Source organism: Neomonachus schauinslandi, chromosome 10 (assembly GCF_002201575.2).
Source record: "Neomonachus schauinslandi chromosome 10, ASM220157v2, whole genome shotgun sequence".
NCBI classification, from domain to species: domain Eukaryota; kingdom Metazoa; phylum Chordata; class Mammalia; order Carnivora; family Phocidae; genus Neomonachus; species Neomonachus schauinslandi.
In genome coordinates this window covers 59,537,217-59,556,409 of record NC_058412.1, presented here as the reverse complement: position 1 = coordinate 59,556,409, position 19,193 = coordinate 59,537,217, and the positions used below count along the sequence as shown (strand labels likewise).

The 19,193-nt window shown below is 34.7% G+C and overlaps 1 protein-coding gene across 1 annotated transcript in view; it reads right to left on the bottom strand.

Moving 5' to 3' along the window:
* Nucleotides 1-19,193, bottom strand: part of USP34 (ubiquitin specific peptidase 34) — a 263,530-nt gene that overhangs the window by 111,272 nt on the left and 133,065 nt on the right. The window contains 5 exon segments of the mRNA XM_044918540.1: nt 407-505; nt 5,523-5,618; nt 8,251-8,340; nt 15,889-16,016; nt 16,110-16,225. Of these exon segments, the coding sequence (XP_044774475.1) occupies nt 407-505; nt 5,523-5,618; nt 8,251-8,340; nt 15,889-16,016; nt 16,110-16,225 (529 nt within the window).

Genomic DNA, 19,193 nt, shown 5'->3' with positions numbered 1-19,193 from the left:
CAGGGTCTCTAAATGTCTCTATCGCTTGTGAAGCCAAGCAATTTGGGGTAAGACTAGCCCTGATAATAATATGTAGACAGTGGCTGTTTCCAAATGGAGTCATAAGAGAATTCTATAACTAAAAGAAATAAAAAATACAGTCACCCTTAAACATGGTATCTTCTACCCCAAATATCTTGTTCTTGAAATGAGCGGGTTATCCACTGAGAAACTGGATTTTCAGAGACTGAAGCAGAAATGTGTCAGGGTCACGCTCATACTGCCATACATACTGAGGACATTTGGTATTAAAAATATGAATTAAATATCAGTCACTACAGAAATCTAAAGGCATGAGCACACTTAACTGGACTCTTCCAAGAGTCAATACAGACCTAAAAACTGATTAAAATACTGATTAAAAGACTGATTAAAAAGCTTACTGAAATGATCAGGTGATCCCAGAGTTGAAAACACACAAGTCAAGAACTGAAGTCGAACTTGAACTTCGGCACTATGGCTGTACCTATATTTAAAAAGTCATTAAAATAATTAACTGAAAGATCCTACTTAATTATTTTTAAAGATTTAATGGCCCTATGTTAAATTATACCAAAGAAGTAAAATTCCACTTTAGTATCATAATTATTAAATATTTTAATTACAATTGATCCTCGAACAACACGGGATTTAGGATGCCAAACCCCATGCGGGTGAAAATCTGTGCAGAACTTTTGACTCCCCAAAAACTTAGGTACTAATAGCTTACTGTTGACCAGAAGCCTTACTGATAATATACACAGTTGATCAAGACATACTTTGTGTACATATTATAGACTCTAGTCTTCCAGTTAAAGTATGCTAGAAAAAAAAATGTTACTATGAAAATTGTAAGAGAAAATACACTTATAGTACTGTACTGTATTAAAAAAAAAAATCTACATGTAAGTGGACCCACGCAGTTAAAACCCGTGTTGTTCAAGGGTAAACTGTATATAACTTCAGTTATACCAAAAAAAAAGGTCATAAAGCCAAATGGTATGTTTGAGATTATGTTACTTAATAAATTATAAAAATCTGCAAACAATGAGAAAACATACTTTTAAATTAGATGAGAAAATACATAAGAACTCAACAGTGGAACAAAAGAAATATGTCATTTTGAACTTATGCAATATGCACATAGGTTAGAATAAACTGCATCTCTATCCAAAAAAAGCATATTTCATTATCACTGTCCCATCAGTGATTATATTCCTTACACAAGAAATGCTAATGAAATATCACTTCCATTAATCTAGTTCATAAAAAATACAGCTAATACAAAACTGGCATTTTTGAATGTTACTTCAAATCTAAATAATTATAATTCATGTGCACAAAATCAATGGTAAGAGTTGGAGGCTTGTTAAGTAGGTGATTTCACAAGGTTCTCTGGGAATTCAATTTTTAAGCATGTGCAAAGGAGCAGCATTTTAAGAATCAAGTATTGGGTCTGTCAGGGAGGAAGGGTAGGAGATGCATCTGAAAGAGGTATATAGGGTCCAGACTGTGGCCAGCCTGAAATGTCAAAAAGAAGAATCCGGCATTATTCTGGATGAAAAAGGAGACCATTAAAGGGTGTTGAGGGGAGAGGGGACTCATGATCAAGTTTGCATTTTAGGATTCCTTTAGCAACCCTGTGAACTGCATATTGAACTGTGTTTGTGATAGTACAACATTCTAATTTCCACAAGCACCTGAGCACCCAATCAATGAAACTAAATCAATCATGAGTTCTTAGCTCTATGTTACAAATCAAAGGCTGGTTGTAGATGAACTGCCCAAATTACGTCGCCAACAAAAGGCAGCAGCCAGTCTTGAGCCCTGATCTGTATCCCAGGTTGTAGAGAGTCAAAGAGCCTCAATTCAATTTCCTATAATCTTTAAGTGCAAAATTTTAAAAGCTTTCCAAAATGATCTGGTTTCAAAAATTATAACAGATTCACTGTTCAAGTTTAAAGTTAAGGTTTTCTAAAGATTAAGTTTGCTGGATATACCTTTGCTGCTCCTTACTGTCTCATATAAATATTGGCAAAGAAAAGATGAACTTTCACTTCATTATTGTTGCGGTGCCCTTTGTGAAGATCAAAGTACGTGTGGCAAGACAGCTGGGGGCACAGAGGAGGGAGTACAGTAAGCAACTCACAGACTAAAATGCCATCCAGATAAAGTTCAAGAACAGCTCTTAACAGCTTCTCATCCTTTTACTAAAAAGGACAGATACTGTAGCAGAAGGCTTGGAGTACAGGTTCAAATTCAAGTTCTATCATCCATCAGTTCTGTGATTTTAAGTAAGTTACTATACTCTGAGCCTTGGGGACTTGGTCACAGACATAAAGGGAGAATGAAATCTTGTCCTGTACAAAGTGCTTTTATGTCCTGCATACTTCCTTCCCCCATACTTGCAACTCAGACTAACAGACCCATAACCCCAGAAGGCATGGGCCCAGTCCCTTTGTCCTCTCTTCTTCAGCTTCCATAGTAGAGCCACTGCCTCCACACTTCAAAGGACTCCTCGTCAGGGTCTCACTGGCTGCTGAAATCACTAGTCAGGAAATTTCTTGAGATGCAAAACAAAGATAACATCAATACTGGCAAATTCTCATGGACTTGTCCATGGCTTCCAACATTACAGGAAATATAAGACAAAAATAATCTCCCTACAGGCATGAAATTTTAGTGGCAAATTTTTTTTTTTTTTAATTCTGTTTGTAGCCTCTATGTTGACACAGCAGGATTTTCTCTAGAGGCCACTGGATTCAAGAAATATGTAACATTTCTATCTGGGAAATGAAGTGTTCTCTCTCATACCACAAGAATGTATGTGTTAGGTGAAAATCTGAGAACTTGTCTACTAAAATCCCCACAGAACAAATGGAAAATAATGGGCCACAAACTCAAGAGGTCAGCATGCTTTAACAAAGGGTAGCAAATGCACAACTATGTTTTATAGCCGGAAGGAACAAGGCAGTTATATTAAGAGGCCAGACGACATCTCTCTGTTCTAAGGTTTTATTCTTTTTAAGATGCCAGGCAACACGTCAAGACTGGAGGACTGAAAGGATACTGTGCACCTAACAAAGTTTAAAACTCATCTCCAAAGAGCACCACTCCACTATTTATCTTTTTCACCACAGAAACAACCATTGTATGAGACTCCACCTCTAATTCCACTAACAATGTCAGCAAATTCCCTATAGCCAATGCTGTGAACAATCAAGACTCAGACCTGTGTTTATTTTTTGGCACTTAATGTTGGACTTTCTCGGATGATTCTTTTTTTTTTTTTTGAGGATAATTCATCTAAGTCTTGTCTTCTTACGCCTCCCACCCCCGCTCATCAAGCCCACAGGCTTGTAGCTGTGGTGAGAGCTTTTTTGTAACTTAGTGTTCATTTCTCTACTGAAAGGTAACTTGAATTCCATCTCCTAAAAATGCTCAAGATGGGGGTGCCTGGGTGGCTCAGATGGTTAAGCGTCTGCCTTCAGCTCAGGTCATGATCCCAGTGTCCTGGGATCGAGCCCTGCATCGGGCTCCCTGCTCAGCGGGCTCCCTGCTCAGCGGGAAGTCTGCTTCTCCCTCTCCCTCTGCCTCTCTCCCTGCTCATGCTCTCTCTCTATCTCTGTGTCTCAAATGAATAAATAAAAAATCTTTAAAAAAAAAAAAAATGCTCAAGATGTAGGTCGTGTGGTTTTATTTCTGCTTCTTGTCAATCTTGTGGTTTTTACAGATATATGGAGATGATCAGATTCAGGAAACCATGATTATCTTCAACCTCTGCTTTAAGAATAATTAAAAGAAAGATACAGACTATGAAGAACACTTAGAATTTTAATAGCATTTAAAGAAATGCATCTTATATGCAAACAAAGCTAGAGAATAAATTTAAGGAAATAACTCAGAAATAATTTGATAGGCTTGTAAGATAGAAGGTCCTAAAAAAAAAAAATCATTGAGTAATAAAACAGGAAAGGCTGCTTGAGTTTTGATTTTAGAGGGCCCAAAATACTAGGCTGAAGAAACTGGAATTTACTTTTTACACAGTGAAGAATCTAAATGGAGGTAAAGGGCAATGTTGTTGTCTGTTTTGTACCATAGTTTATTAGCCTGGTAACTATAGTTTATAGATAATCTATGTGCCAGGAGCTACCTACTAAATTATTTCATTTAATTCTTACAAAAACTCATGATGTAAATAATTAGTTTATTAGGGAGGTAACTAATCAAAATAAGGTCAAAACAATACATTCATAATCTAAACCCAGGCCTGTATGATTCACAAGCCCAGGTGCTTTCCTCCTATACTATATTACAACTCCTAATATAATAAGGATAAGAAATTAATGAGCATGGCAGAGAATGAGGCAAGAAGACTGATCCAGAGGTTGGGTAACAGGACTGGAACAGTGTCTGTGGGAATGTCAACTTGTGAAAAGACACAGGATATATTTTAGCATTAAGATAACCAGAGACTGATGCCAGTATAATGTAGAGCTCAAGAATATTAGAAAAAACAGACTGTTACACTATTTATAAAATGTGTGACCTTAGGCAAGTTATTTATCGTCTCATAGTTTAAACGTTCTCATTTTTAAAATGAAACTGCCTAACTCAAATGAGTTGTTGTGTATCTTCAAGTTAACACTTAAGTTAAATGGTATCTGGCATACAGTAAGCATTAATAAACACTGGTATTTTTATCATCATCTTTCATGTTTGGAAATGACAAACCAAAAACAAGACCCCAAAGTCTCCAAGTTTTAGGTGACTGAGAGGATGATGGGATTCTGAAGGACTTAGTAAAATCTGGAGATAGAACTGATTTATGGAGAAAAATAATTCATTTTTGGAGGTAAGTATGCCTTAAAGGCCTATCACTTTTCTGAACACTTGCACAGCGTGCTCAGTTTTCATCTATATAGAAGTTGTCTATAGGATTATTTTCTCAATAAATACTAAGGCTAGCTGATACACAGTAAGCTGGTTTTCTTGACTTGGCCATCAGTCTCACCAGCTGACTAATAAACAGAAACCTTCTGAACTTCACATGTTTTCTTCTAGACAGCAATTTTCCCTATAAGAAGCTTTGAACACAGCTATACCACTGATCATTTCTACCAATTCTTATCCAAAGTCACTAAATGATGAAATATTTCAAAATTTCAGGATCAATGCCTTAAGAGTAAAACAGGATATTGATGATTTCTGAAAAAAACTTTTGATTCCTGAAAACAGTGACTCTGAACAGAACTCAATAGTGAAAGTTAACCCCCAAGAGTTATATAACCTACATTTCCCTAAGGTTAAAAATTATAAAAATAACTTTACAAAATTCTCCAACTTAAAAGAACATTTCTTTCTCTTAAAATTTTTACAACTAAAGTTTTCATCGCATTTATTTACTATATGAAAGAAAAGCAGAAATACTGGGACATTATCTTTCAGAGCAAAGACAATCAACACATTTAAATATAACTAACCTAATAGGTTAAGGTACTTACAGTGCATGTTTCTGTCTTCCTTCTCTTACAGCTTGAATATAATATACCAAATTATCAAAGAAAAGTTTCATCATGTTCAGTTCTTTTTCTGCCCACCTGGCCCAAATGAAAGAAAAAATACTTTTAAAGGCATAGGGTAAGAGAATAAACCTGCTTTAGGACAAGAAAAAAATGTAGATTTAAAAATTCTTCAAATGCAAAATCTTCTAACTGCCAAAAATTTACAACTTCTATTTCTATTTGAATTGTGAAAGATATAAAGCAATATGTCTTAATTTTTTTAATTTAAAGTATCACTGTTGTTTTTAATCTCAAAACAATCTCTGTGAAGAGGATAAGATGTCTGGCAAGTGCTAATTATAAATGGCTAACATGAATTAATATTAAAAATAGTATGATAGGGGCGCCTGGGTGGCTCAGTCGGTTAAGCGACTGCCTTCGGCTCGGGTCATGATCCTGGAGTCTCCGGATCGAGTCCCGCATCGGGCTCCCTGCTCGGCGGGGAGTCTGCTTCTCCCTCTGACCCTCTTCCCTCTCGTGCTGTCTCTCATTCTCTCTCGCAAATAAATAAATAAAATCTTTAAAAAAAAAAAAAAAAAAAAAAAAAAAAAAATAGTATGATACAGGGCGCCTGGGTGGCTCAGTTGGTTAAGCGACTGCCTTCAGCTCAGGTCGTGATCCTGGAGTCCCGGGATCGAGTCCCGCATCGGGCTCCCTGCTCAGCAGGGAGTCTGCTTCTCCCTCTGACCCTCCTCCCTCTCATGCTCTCTGTCTCTCATTCTCTCTCTCTCAAATAAATAAATAAAATCTTTAAAAAAAAAAAAAAATAGTATGATACAGGCCATATAAGGATGGACTGTGTGCCTTGGTCATTATTTAGTAAAATTTAGCAGAGTGCCTGGCATATAATACACATACAATACAAACTTACTAAATCAATTACTTTTTTTTATTGTGGAATATTTGTTAAAAAAAAAAAAATCAGGTATCAAGTTCCAAAATTACCTACAAAAACTAGAATAAAAAAAGTGACAAATACAATCAGAGATCTCAGGGATTATAACATCCATAACTAACATCTATTCCACATAATACTTACTACCAATACATCTGTTAAAATATAGAGAAGTATTAAAACTTCTGATGTAATTTAATTTACATCATGCTATAGCGCTCTTTTCAAAGTAAGTTATTCTCACCTTGACAATCCCTTAATGAAGATGCCATTAACACAGAAAACATCCAGTAAGACTTACGTTTGAAACCAGTTCCAATATACATGCAGCATGGCTTTGGGCAAGTAACCTGACCTTTTAAAGTCTGTTTGCTGGTTACTTGAAGATTTACTAAGAGATAAGGAATAACAATTTCTAATTTTAAAATATGAGGCATAAGAATTTGAGAGATAATATGTACCAAATGTTGAATGCTGCTGCACACAATAGATTCACAAAGTTTTTTGTCATTATTGCTGCCAACTAACCACAGGAGCTCAGCGTTCTTTTCACTGATCCACTTGAGATTTTGGATACCAGTCTCAGGTAGGAAACTCTGTGAATTGCCATTAACTGAGCTTATTCACTTTAAGGATCAAGCTAAAAGGGTCTCAACTCAATATACTTAGGTTCAGGTACTTGATAAGTAACTGACCATACAGAGTAGGCCACTTCTATAAGATGTTACTCTTTGTTATTCCTTAATATAAACCTCCTCAAATGGCTACAGTATGTCGCCAACTTGCCCAAGTTAGCTACAAGTAAATCCCTTTAATACTTTAGAATTCTGTCATTCAACCATTTAAAAACTATTTGAAAAGTCAACGAAACTGGACTCACAATCTTCTTATACTTAAAGGATGCTAAATACTTTTCCCTATCCCTCTGTTTAGTATCTAAACGACTTTCCCTTATACTTACAAATAAAATTGTCGCTAGACTCATAATAACAAAAGAGACTAAGATGATTTAAAAAAAAAAAATAGAGGTTCAGGTTAAAAAAGTCCCCTTTAAAGGAACAGAGCAGTCAAGGGTTATAACTGACAACTAACTTTACCTATTTAGAATTATTGTGAAGTCTTCTAAGAATTTTTCTAAATGATACTCACTTTGAAAGTAAAGTACTCTTAACAGCTAATCTTAGATGTGAGAAGGAATTAGGTAAAAAGCCATCTTATTTGACCTCAAAAATGAATCCTTCAATAGGTCTAATTTTTCCTAAAATCTAAATGTCTCTGAAATCCCTCCAAAATAAAGCAAATAACACATTCTTATAGATTAATCTTAAATTCTCTATAAATGTAAAGTAGTAATAGGGTGGTATCAAGATTATCCCTAACATGATGTAATGTCTACAACCAATTTTTAGTAATGGGAAAAATTAAAGACACCCTACATTGTTTATTATAGTGTGTATCTTTTTCAGGAATCCTAGATTCAGTGAATCTAGGGTGAATCTTAAGGTGAATCTTCACCCTAAAATTAGAGCATCACTTGCTACAGTATTTTTCTTAAACTACAAAGAATACAAAAGCCAGATTTTTCTACTGATGCTGATAAAATCTCCATGGGCTAAATGGCAAAGAGCACTCTGAAAAATCTAAGAAAACATTTGAACCACAAAAAACTCAAATATGCCTGGTATAAAATAAAAGCTAATAAGTTACTCAAAACTTTGATAACTATGATTATTGAAAAATCTTTAAAATGAATACTTCTGTTTATTTACTTACATTGTAATCCAATGTGTATCATAACTGCTCCCAAACTGCTGAAAAGTACCAAACAGTTTTGGAAGAAGGCGAAGTGAAATTACTACTGATCTGAAACAGCAAAAACAAATATTTATAGAATAAAATAATTTTAGTTACTATTACTAATTCTAGCATTTTACAGAAATTCAGCTATTTAAAAATCTTAAATGCAAAAGGATTTTAATGAACTTTACGTTATAAATATATTTCTTACCTAATCACTGAAAAAATTTTCCGTAAAGTTTAAATTTATTTTATATAGTGGGTCAAGAAACCCAAGTTTTAAAATCCCAATCCAAGATTTTTAAAGTAAAATACATTATAAATACTTAAGTATAAAAACAAATGAAGAATACTTAAAGGTAAAGAACTTTCATGGAAAAAAAATTAAGTTGTGGGTGCTTCTGAGGATTTAATCAAGGAAAATTGGGAAAAGCAGCTTATTAAGTAAGTTATCTAGAATAGAACTTCTCAAAGTTTAATGTTCACTTTATTCACCTGGGGAAATTTTGTTGAAATGCAAATTCTGATTGCCATGTCTGAGGTAAGAAATTTTTCCAACAAGCTTACAAATGATACTCAAACTGCTGGTTTGTGAGTCACATTCTGAGCAACAATAATATAAAGAGCACTTTTCAAACTATACAGATCATCCCTTTCTCCCTGATTCTCACTTAATATGAGCTGGATCCGAGCTGAAAATCACTTCATTATAAGCCACGTTAATAATACTACCAAATGACAAAAGAAACAGCATGTTAGTAGAATGCTAAAAGATCAAAACCACACTGGTACAGATTAAGGAGTAACAGTTAAGTCATGGAAACAGTCCATGAATACTTCTGTCCATTCTTTAAATATTTAAAAACATTTAAATTTGGAGGCGCTTGGTTGGCTCAGTCGGTTAAGCGTCTGACTCTTGATTTCACTCAGGTCATGATCTCAAGGTCTGAGATCTAGCCCCAGGTAGGGCTCCACGCTCAGCAGGAAGTCTGCTTGAGATTCTCTCCTTCTGCTCCTCTCCCCCCACCAAAATAAATAAATCTTTTAAAAAATTTAAATTTTTAAGTATATTTTTTATATTAAAATTTTTAGTATTTTTCACGAAGTTGTACAATGCTGTAACTTGGGAAAATGGACCATGAGAATCAAGGGGAAGCAACTGTAGATTCTTTATCTAAAATTTACAAAAAAATAAAAAATAAAAAATAAAATAAAATAAAATAAAATAAAATTTACTCTTGTCAAGGGGCACCTGGGTGGCTCAGTTGATTAAGCAACCAACTCTTGATTTCAGCTAATATCAGGGTTGTGAGACTGAGCCCTGTGTAGAGCTCCACATTGGGCATGGAGCCTGCTTAAGATTCTCTCTCGCCGGATGCAGAGAAAGGGGAACCCTCCTACACTGTTGGTGGGAATGCAAGTTGCTGCAGCCAATCTAGAAAAAATATGGAGGTTCCTCAAAAAGTTGAAAACAGAGCCACCCTATGACCCAGCAATTACACTACCAGGTATTTACCCCAAAGATACAAATGTAGTGATCTGAAGGGGTATGTGCCCCCCAATGTTTATAGCAGCAATGTCCACAATAGCCAAACAATGGAAAGAGCCTAGATGTCCATCAACAGATGAATGGATAAAGAAGATGTGGTATATATACACAATGGAATATTATGTAACCATCAAAAAGATGAAATCTTGCCATTTGCAATGAAGTAGATGGAACCAAAGGGTATTATGCTAGGCAAAATAGGTCAATCAGACAAAGACATATGATTTCACTGATATATGGAATTTGAGCAACAAGACAGGATTATAGGGGAAGGGAGGGAGAAATGAAACAAGATGAAACCAGAGAGGGAGACAAACCATAAGAGACTCTTAATCTCAGGAAACAAACTGAGGGTTGCTGGAGTGGCTGGGTGATGGACATTGGGGAGGGATGTATGTGCTATGGTGAGCACTGTGAACTGTGTAAGACTGATGAATCACAGCCCTGAAACAAATAATACATTATATGTTAATAAAAAATATACAATATAAATGGAGTAAAAGAAAAAAAAAAGATTCCCTCTCACCCTCTCCATCTGCACCCCCTCATAAAAAAATCAAATCTCTTGAAAAACTTCCAGACACATTAGGGGAGTTTTTCCTAAGAATTAAGACATAAAAAAATAGAACATATAGATATACATTAATTTGATCTAACGCTTTACAAGCATAAAATCAATACAGGATATCACAAAGGAAAAAATATAGAAAAATTACATCTAAAATCACAAAGGCAAATTTCAAAATTGTGATTTTAACAGTGGTTTTAAAATACAAAGAAACAGGTACGCTTGGTGGCTCGGCAGGTTAAGTGTCTGCCTTCAGCTCAGGTCATGATCCTGATGTCCTGGGATTGAGCCTGTGTCTGCCTTCAGCTCAGGTCATGATCCTGATGTCCTGGGATTGAGCCTGCGTCTGCCTCCCTGCTCAGCAGGGAATCTGCTTATTCCTCTCCCTCTGCCTTCCCCTGCCCTCCTTGTGCTCTCTCTCTCTCAAATAAATAGTAAAAAAGTAAAAAATAAAAAAATAAAATACAAAGAAACAAAGAGCTAGAAAGAGATATATCTTACATTAAGAAGACACTGACAAGTGTTATAGTGTGCAATAGTTATTTTCTGAAAATCTTATTAAATTATCTCTTGCAGTCAATGGTGTTGAACGTCTAGATTGTTTAAACTTACTTTCCAAATTTGCCACAATAAACATGTTTTCATTTTATAAAATGTAATGTTGCTTAACAATAAAGAATAGGAAACCAGGTGTTAAGTGGATATTGGTTGAAATGAGTGGATAATGGTGTGGTTCATGTAATAGAATAACCGAAAATACAAATGTAGAAATGAGACTCATCTTCCCTCTACTCCTGTTGTAAAAGGAATGCTTTTTGCCACAATTTATAATATAAACACTGAGTTATCAGGGAATGATTACATTTTATAAAGCCAAAACATTTCTTTAGAAGTTTATCAGATTATAAGAAAAATTCCATTTTTCTCCTTAAAAAAAATTCAAACATATAAAAAGTTTATAAGAAATGACCAAATCCACAAAGTGATCCCAAAACACTAAAACTTTTTACTTAAGCTGATAAATTTAGAAGGAAAAATTATATAAAGTACAGATTACAGACTGAAAATTAGTAATATAGATACAAAATGGGGAAGATAATTTGGTGATAATAATAATTTATATTTCAATGTTAAAGTCACAAGATCTACCAACTTGTTATTAAAATTATGTTGTAGAATTTCTCCTGTAACGACTACAAGATGTTACACTAACGTACCAACTTTTTTGCCTAAATAGTTTTGATTGTTGATATGCTTACAAAACTCAGTATTTAAAAAAAGGGGTCATTATATTCAAACCTACATTTCACAATTTCTTCTAAGGGTGAAAATTTCAAATACCAAAATGCAATCATAGGCAACAATATGTTTAGGATAAAAAGGTTCAATGATCCAGAGTAACAAAATACTAACTTTAGACTTAATAAAAGTGTTATTACCCTAAACTGCCCTCTTTGCTTCAATCTAGGCAACAGTGTGGTATTCCTGTATTACCAATGAAATGTTATGTTGCCTTAGCATAATGATTTTTTCCTAATCCTGGACTACATATCTGAAGACTAATGTGTTCTACAAAATGCTACTCAGTCATCACAAATTTTAGTATGCTGAAAGTTGACATGAAATGCTATACATAACATAGTCTTAAGGAGGAAAAAAAAAGTAGCATATAGTACCATCCATTTCTTAATTATTTAAACCTCTACTTATATATAACAGGCCTTGACACATGATCATTTTACTCAAATCTTTTGTACACAAAGGCAAAAACTTGGGGCGCCTGGGTGGCTCAGTTGGTTAGGCGACTGCCTTCGGCTCAGGTCATGATCCCAGAGTCCTGGGATCAAGTCCCACATTGGGCTCCCTGCTCATCAGGGAGCCTGCTTCTTCCCCTGACCCTCTCCACTGTCATGCTGTTTCTCTCTCAAATAAATAAAATCTTTAAAAAAAAAAAAAAAGGCAAAAACTTTGAGCATATGTGTTAAAGTACCTACAGAGGATCAAAAATGGAAAAAAATAGCACAGAGGATAGATTTCCAGTCTCAATTCAATTCTTGGAAGGGGATAATTTCAGGCAGTACCGAGGCACAGGATATGGACCTGCCTTCTAGTAAACATAAAATACCAAAGGGGCTGATTACAACCCTACCCAATGGACAGCAATCTTTCCTCAAACATCCTTGGAGACCAATATCAAGCTGAAAAGTAGTGGACTCTTCATTGTGGGAGCTACTGTCTGCCTCATGCTCTCACTTTATGAAAATATTCTGCAAACCAGTCTACTAGGTATTTCTGTAACTTCTAACTTCCTGCACTCAAAACGTCCTTATGTGCCTTATAAAACAATCTGCCTGAGGCTAAATGTACACAAAACACAAGTTGCATATCACAGAGGCACACAAGGCATTTTTTAAAAAGTGTTTACAATGGTTCCATATAAATGGGAGAATTATGCAATTATGGGCAATTTATAGAAGACTTGATCTCCATGCCTCCTGAGAATAAGCCCCTATTACTGTTCCATAAAAGCTAAGTTCATTTTATCAAATAAATTGGAATGTGACCATAGAAAAGGAAAAAACAAAAAATGTTGACAGATCTATAAACCATGGCAAATAAAGGTACTGCAAAGAAAATTTAAAAATTAGCATAGAGAAAATAAAAAGCTAAAACCTCCCTACTAAGTACATAAAAAACTGACATCATCAGGAAGTAGACTTCTGTGTTCTTTTGTCAAATGTCAGGAAAATGCTGAATGAGTTAAGGTTGCAGTGGCCCATTTATTTCAACATAAGCGCTTTTCTATTAATATTAGCACCTCTGTGCAACATTCCTTTCTGATGGTAAACTTGGGGGGCTAGGTTTGAGAAAGGATTCTTGTGTTTTGAATGGGATTTCTAAAACTCTGAGGTCACTACAGACATTTTGGGCCACTGTGGAGGGGTTATCCTCTGCATTGATGGGTCTTTAGTAGCATCCCTGGCCTGTAATCATACCTCCAATCTCATTCATTAGTGTGACAACCAAAAATATGTTGGTTGACATTGCCTACGGGGGGGGGGGAAACACTCCCATTAAAAACCACTGGTTTATCAGGAAACCCAGACTAATGATGTACAAAACTTTTTTGGGGTGGCTCAGTCGTTAAGCGTCTGTCTTTGGCTCAGGTCATGACCTAGGGTCCTGGGATCGAGCCCACATTGGGCTCCCCAGGGAGCCTGCTTCTCCCTCTCCCACTCCCCCTGCTTGTGTTCCCTCTCTCACTGTCTCTCTCTATCAAATAAATAAAGTCTTTAAAGACAAAACAAAACTTTTTTTCAACGTGCATAACAACTTTGGTAAGTTCAGCTGGGATACACGAGATGTGCTGCATATTTCCAATACTGAAAAATGCCACTGTGTTCTACATATTATCATATATGACTATCATTCACTACAAAATAGCATGATATAGCAACCGTATGAAGAGTCAAGTGTGAGGGCAAAATTAGCTTCAACACAATAATGTTTACTACATACTCCAAAAAACATTCTATTAGGATACAGGAATTGACTGAAAATGTTTCATCTTCAAGTAATTTGGGAGTGAACAAATTAAAGTTTAATAAAAAATCCAGATTGACAATTTTCCATTTTACACACAAGACTTTTCCTTTTGTCCCTTCTAAGTTTCCCCACTTTTAAGAGAAAGGTATGTTCATTATAGAAAAACTAGAAAATAGAAAAGCATAAAGAAGAAAAAAAAAATTCAATCCTTTCGGAAATAACCATTTTACTACCGTCTCACATATTGCATGCAATCTTTTTAAAAGACAAACCCGCCAAGTATATGCCCGTATCATTATATAATCTTTTTAAAAAGGGGCTCTTTAAAGGCTGCATGATATTTTATCTTTCACATAGTTTCACTGCAGTATACATAGAAAAACATGTATAAATCTAACAACTGAAAATATTAGGAGGTGAACATACTGTACAACCAGCACCCACTGAAGAAATAAATCATTACCAACATACTTCTGGCCTTCATTGTGCCCCATTTTCGAGTCACTAATAACCCAACAGAAACCATTATCCTGACTACTAACTACAATTATTTTCCTCTTTTTAAACTTCACATAAATGGAATAACAGTGATATATTCTATCTGGCTTCTTTCACTCAACATTATGCTTGTGAGATTCATCCACACTATTCCATAGTTCATTCAATGTTACTGCTATGGCTTCATTCAACAAACAATCCATAATTTTCCTTTCTACTCGTTTTTGGCACTTGGATAGCTATACAAAAACTCTTTAGTTATTTTGAATAGTGCTGCTATGAACATTCTTCAATGTGCCTTTTGGCAATTATCTGGATGTATTTCTGTAAAGCACATACTTAGCAGTGGAATTACTGGATAGGTATGCAGATGCACATATGGGAAATATAAATTGATACAACCACTTTAAAAAACTTCAGTGGTTTCACAAAGACTTCTAAAAGACAACATTTTAAAGTTAACTGCTATAATACCTATGTAAATGATGAAATATCATCCAGACACTAAAGCATTCCTTTTAAAGCATATATGCCAAATGATGCAACTGATCCACTAACAGAGATCTATTTGTGGTTTCTTATACTTCCATGAAGAAGCAATTTTTCTATTGTGATTGTTCAAATTATATGGCCCTTAAAAAACCAAAAGTAGAAAATATCACACATATTTTTTCTAATTCAACTGAGTAAAAAATAGGTTAAAGCACTTAAATATTCAATAAAATTAAACATTTATATCAGTTTTAGGCAGAGGTAGGCTGAAAACATTATATGAATACAACAGAATACAATATATTCAATTAGTAACTGAATTCACTATATCAGAGAATGGCATTTCCAAAGGACTGTTGTTAAGACAAAGGAAATCTGAAATTATACCAATGGAAGAGGCCTGAAAATCCACAAACTGTGGTAATCATCTCAGACACAATAAAAAGTATATAAATATATGGCGGAATTCAAACTAGAAAAAAACACTAACCTAACTCTCTATGCACTACAGAAGTCAAGACACAAAAAATCAACCCACTTGGAAGAACAATGCCATTATCAAAATATTTATATTTCAGCTTAAGTTTAACTTCGTTTATCTTAGTTTCTTTTATATATGACACAGTTTAAGAACATTTAACTGTAATTTGAAAACACAGCAGTCACCACTATATTCCCAGAAAAAGAGAGTATTATTACTTTTTTTCTGTTAGATAGCTAATCAAGAGTGTCAAAAGTGCTGAAAAAGCAAGACTGGCTGATTTAAAAGAAGGAAGAAAAAAAAAAGAACCCTGTGAGGTAAAAATCTTCAAACCTAATATGAAAGCCACGCTTACTTTAAAAAAAAAAAAAAAAAGGCTGGTAATGGTACATTGATATGAATCCACCACACCTAGTCAGTAAAGAATATACAAAATGAACTTTGACTACTACATAAAAAAAATTTTAAATTCCTGTTTACCTGTTGTTTCCTAAATTTTCAAGGCAACCTTCAATGAATCTCATTCGAATCTGTCTATCCGTAAACCAACATACTAAGGAACAGAGAAGTTTCTCTGCTTCATTTATTAATCCTTCAGAAAGATTAACCTACAAAAAAAATGTATACACATAAAGTTACTCTTTATCCTAATTGCATTTTGCTGTAATTTTGTCGTCTTTTTGCTCTATTAGGTAACTTACTGCATCATCATCTTGAACTATATCCCATAACAAGGTGTTTCCTTTCTTGCAAACGTTATCCAAATTAATGTCTGTCACAGCATTACTGTTGAACTGATGTTTATGAACTGCAGGTCCTGAAAGGGCAAAATATAACACATTCTAGAGGAATACAACAGGCAGAAATTGTCAATTATAGCATTCATAATGTCAACAAATCAGAAGTATAAAAACAAAAACAATACAAGATTAACCCAACAGTTGCTTTGTGAATGGCACAGCTGTTTGAGTTTGATTAAACTAAAAAGGAAAGAGACCTCTCATGGTCTCTTTGCTATTTCTAGTAAGTATTAATTGCTTTTTGCATGTCAAGAGAACAGTATATAAATGCTTGAAACACAAATTAAGCACGAAGATAATTTTCTTGAAATAATTGTACAGCCAAGGAACATTCTTCTAAACTACCTTCTTTATTAAAGTATTTTATATCCGTACATTAAAATAATTTATTGGAGATGATTTACCCGTAACAATCAAAGATTCTAACAATTCAGACTCTGAGCGCCAGGCTAAATAAATTCTCACTAGCTCTCCTAAGCAAAAATGCTTGTCTCTTTAAACAGCTTTACCATGAAATTTCCCTACTGAATGGTACATATACATTGATTACATTAAAATAAGGATTGTGCGACCATCACCATAAGGTTTAAAACACTTTCACCACCTTAAAACATTCCCTTGTACCTAATTACAATTAATTACAATTAATTCCTATCCCACTCCCCAGCCCTAATCCATTTTTCCATCCCCATAAATTAGCATTTTCTAGAAATTTTATGTAAATGGAATCATACAATATGTATAGTCTTATGTCTGAGCTTGTTCACTTAGCAAAATTTTTGAGGTACATCCATGTCAAAGCACATTTCACTAGTGTGTTTTAATTATAAAATAATATTCTATTATGTGGAAATACTTCATTTTGATTATATTGAACAGTTAATAGACTTGGGAGTTTTCAGTCTTGGGCTATATGAATAATGCTGCCATAAATGTCTGTATAACAAGTCTCTGTATGGACACATGCTTTCCTTTCTCTTTGGTAAAATGAAATTAGTGATTCACAAGGTAAATGTGTGTTTGACATTTGAAGAAACTGCCAAACTGTTTTCCAAAATGGTTGGCCATTTTACATCCCACCAATAGTCTATTAGCATACCAGTTACTGTTCCTCTACAACTCCACATCACAGTGGCATGGTCGACTTCTTTGTTTTAGCCATTCTAGCAGGCGTGCAGTAGAATCTCATTAAGGTTTTTAAATTTGCAATTCCCTAGTGACTAAGCATCTTTTCAGGTGCTATCAGTCATTTGTGTACATTATTTGCTAAATTACTACTGAGTTGTAAAAGTTCTTATATGTTCTGAATTCAAGCCCTTTATTAGATGTATGATTTGTAAATATTTCTCCCAGACTTTGGCTTGCCTTTGGGGGGGTTTTGTTTTGGTGTTTATTTTTAAATTAATTTTATTAAAATATAAACACATAAGCAATATACAGAACATTTCTATCACCCCAAAAAGGTTCCTTGTGACCTTTTACAATCATTCCCTACCACCAAATCTTCAGTAATCGTTAAGTAGATTTCAACCATTATAAATTACTTTTGAACATTCCAAAACCACATAAGTGATATATAGTATGTACTATTCCTTTTAACTTCATTTGCTTAGAATGATGTTTTTTGATATTCACCCACTGTGTTGCATGTATGAGTAGTTCTTTCCCTTTTATTGATGAGTAGTATTACACTTTGCATACTATAATTTGTTAATCTACCAGTTAATTTCAGTTGAGGTTCTTATGAGTGAAACAGGTATGAACATTCAATGTACAAATCTTTTTGTGGCTGTATGTTTTCATTTCTCAGGTAAATACCTAGAATAGGAATTGCTGGGTCATATGGAGGGATACAAGTTCTACCTTATAAGAAACTGGTGGGGCACCTGGGTGGCTCAGTTGGTTAAGCGACTGCCTTCGGCTCAGGTCATGATCCTGGAGTCCCTGGATCGAGTTCCGCATCGGGCTCCCTGCTCGGCAGGGAGTCTGCTTCTCCCTCTGACCCTCCCCCCTCTCATGTGCTCTCTTTCTCTCATTCTCTCGGTCTCAAATAAATAAATAAAATCTTTAAAAAAAAAAAAAAGAAAGAAAGAAACTGGTAAAACAGTTCTCCAAACTGGCTTATTATTTCATACTCCTGGACAGCAAGGGAGAGTTCTAGTTGCTCTACATCCTTAGTATCATTTAATATGATTATAGTTTTTAATTTTACCCATTTCAGTAGGTGTGTACTAGTCCTGTACTGTGGTATTAATTTGCATTTCCCAGGTAACTAAAGATATCGAGCATCATTTTTATGTATTTACCGACCATTTTTTGGTATCTTCTTTTAACTATACAAACTTTTAACTACTTGTCAATTTTTATTTAAAGATTTTATTTGAGGGAATAACAGTTTATATAGTTTATATTATTTATATATATTTATAATATATAATGTATATTTATTATATTCATTATATATTTATTATATATAAATATGTAATATTTATGTTATATATAATATATAATAGTTTATATTATTATAAATAATAATTATTTGAGGGACAGCAAGCATGTGCAGGAGTGCGGGGAGGGACAGAGGGGGAGAGATAAGGAAAGAATCTTAAAGCAGATTCCGCACAGAGCCCTGGGGCTCTGATGGGGCTTGATCTCACAACCCTGAGATCATGACCTGAGTGAAACCAAGTCTGACACTCAACTGACCAGACACCCAGGTGTCCCTGCCCATTTTTAAAGTGAATTGTTTTACTCTAGAAGTGAATCATTTTACTCTATTAAAAGAGTTCTTGGGGCGCCTGGGTGGCTCAGTTGGTTAAGCGACTGCCTTCGGCTCAGGTCATGATCCTGGAGTCCCGGGATTGAGTCCCACGTCGGGCTCCCTGCTCAGCAGGGGGTCTGCTTCTCCCTCTGATCCTCTTTCCTCTCATGCTCTCTGTCTCTCATTCTCTCTCTCTCAAATAAATAAATAAAATCTTAAAAAAA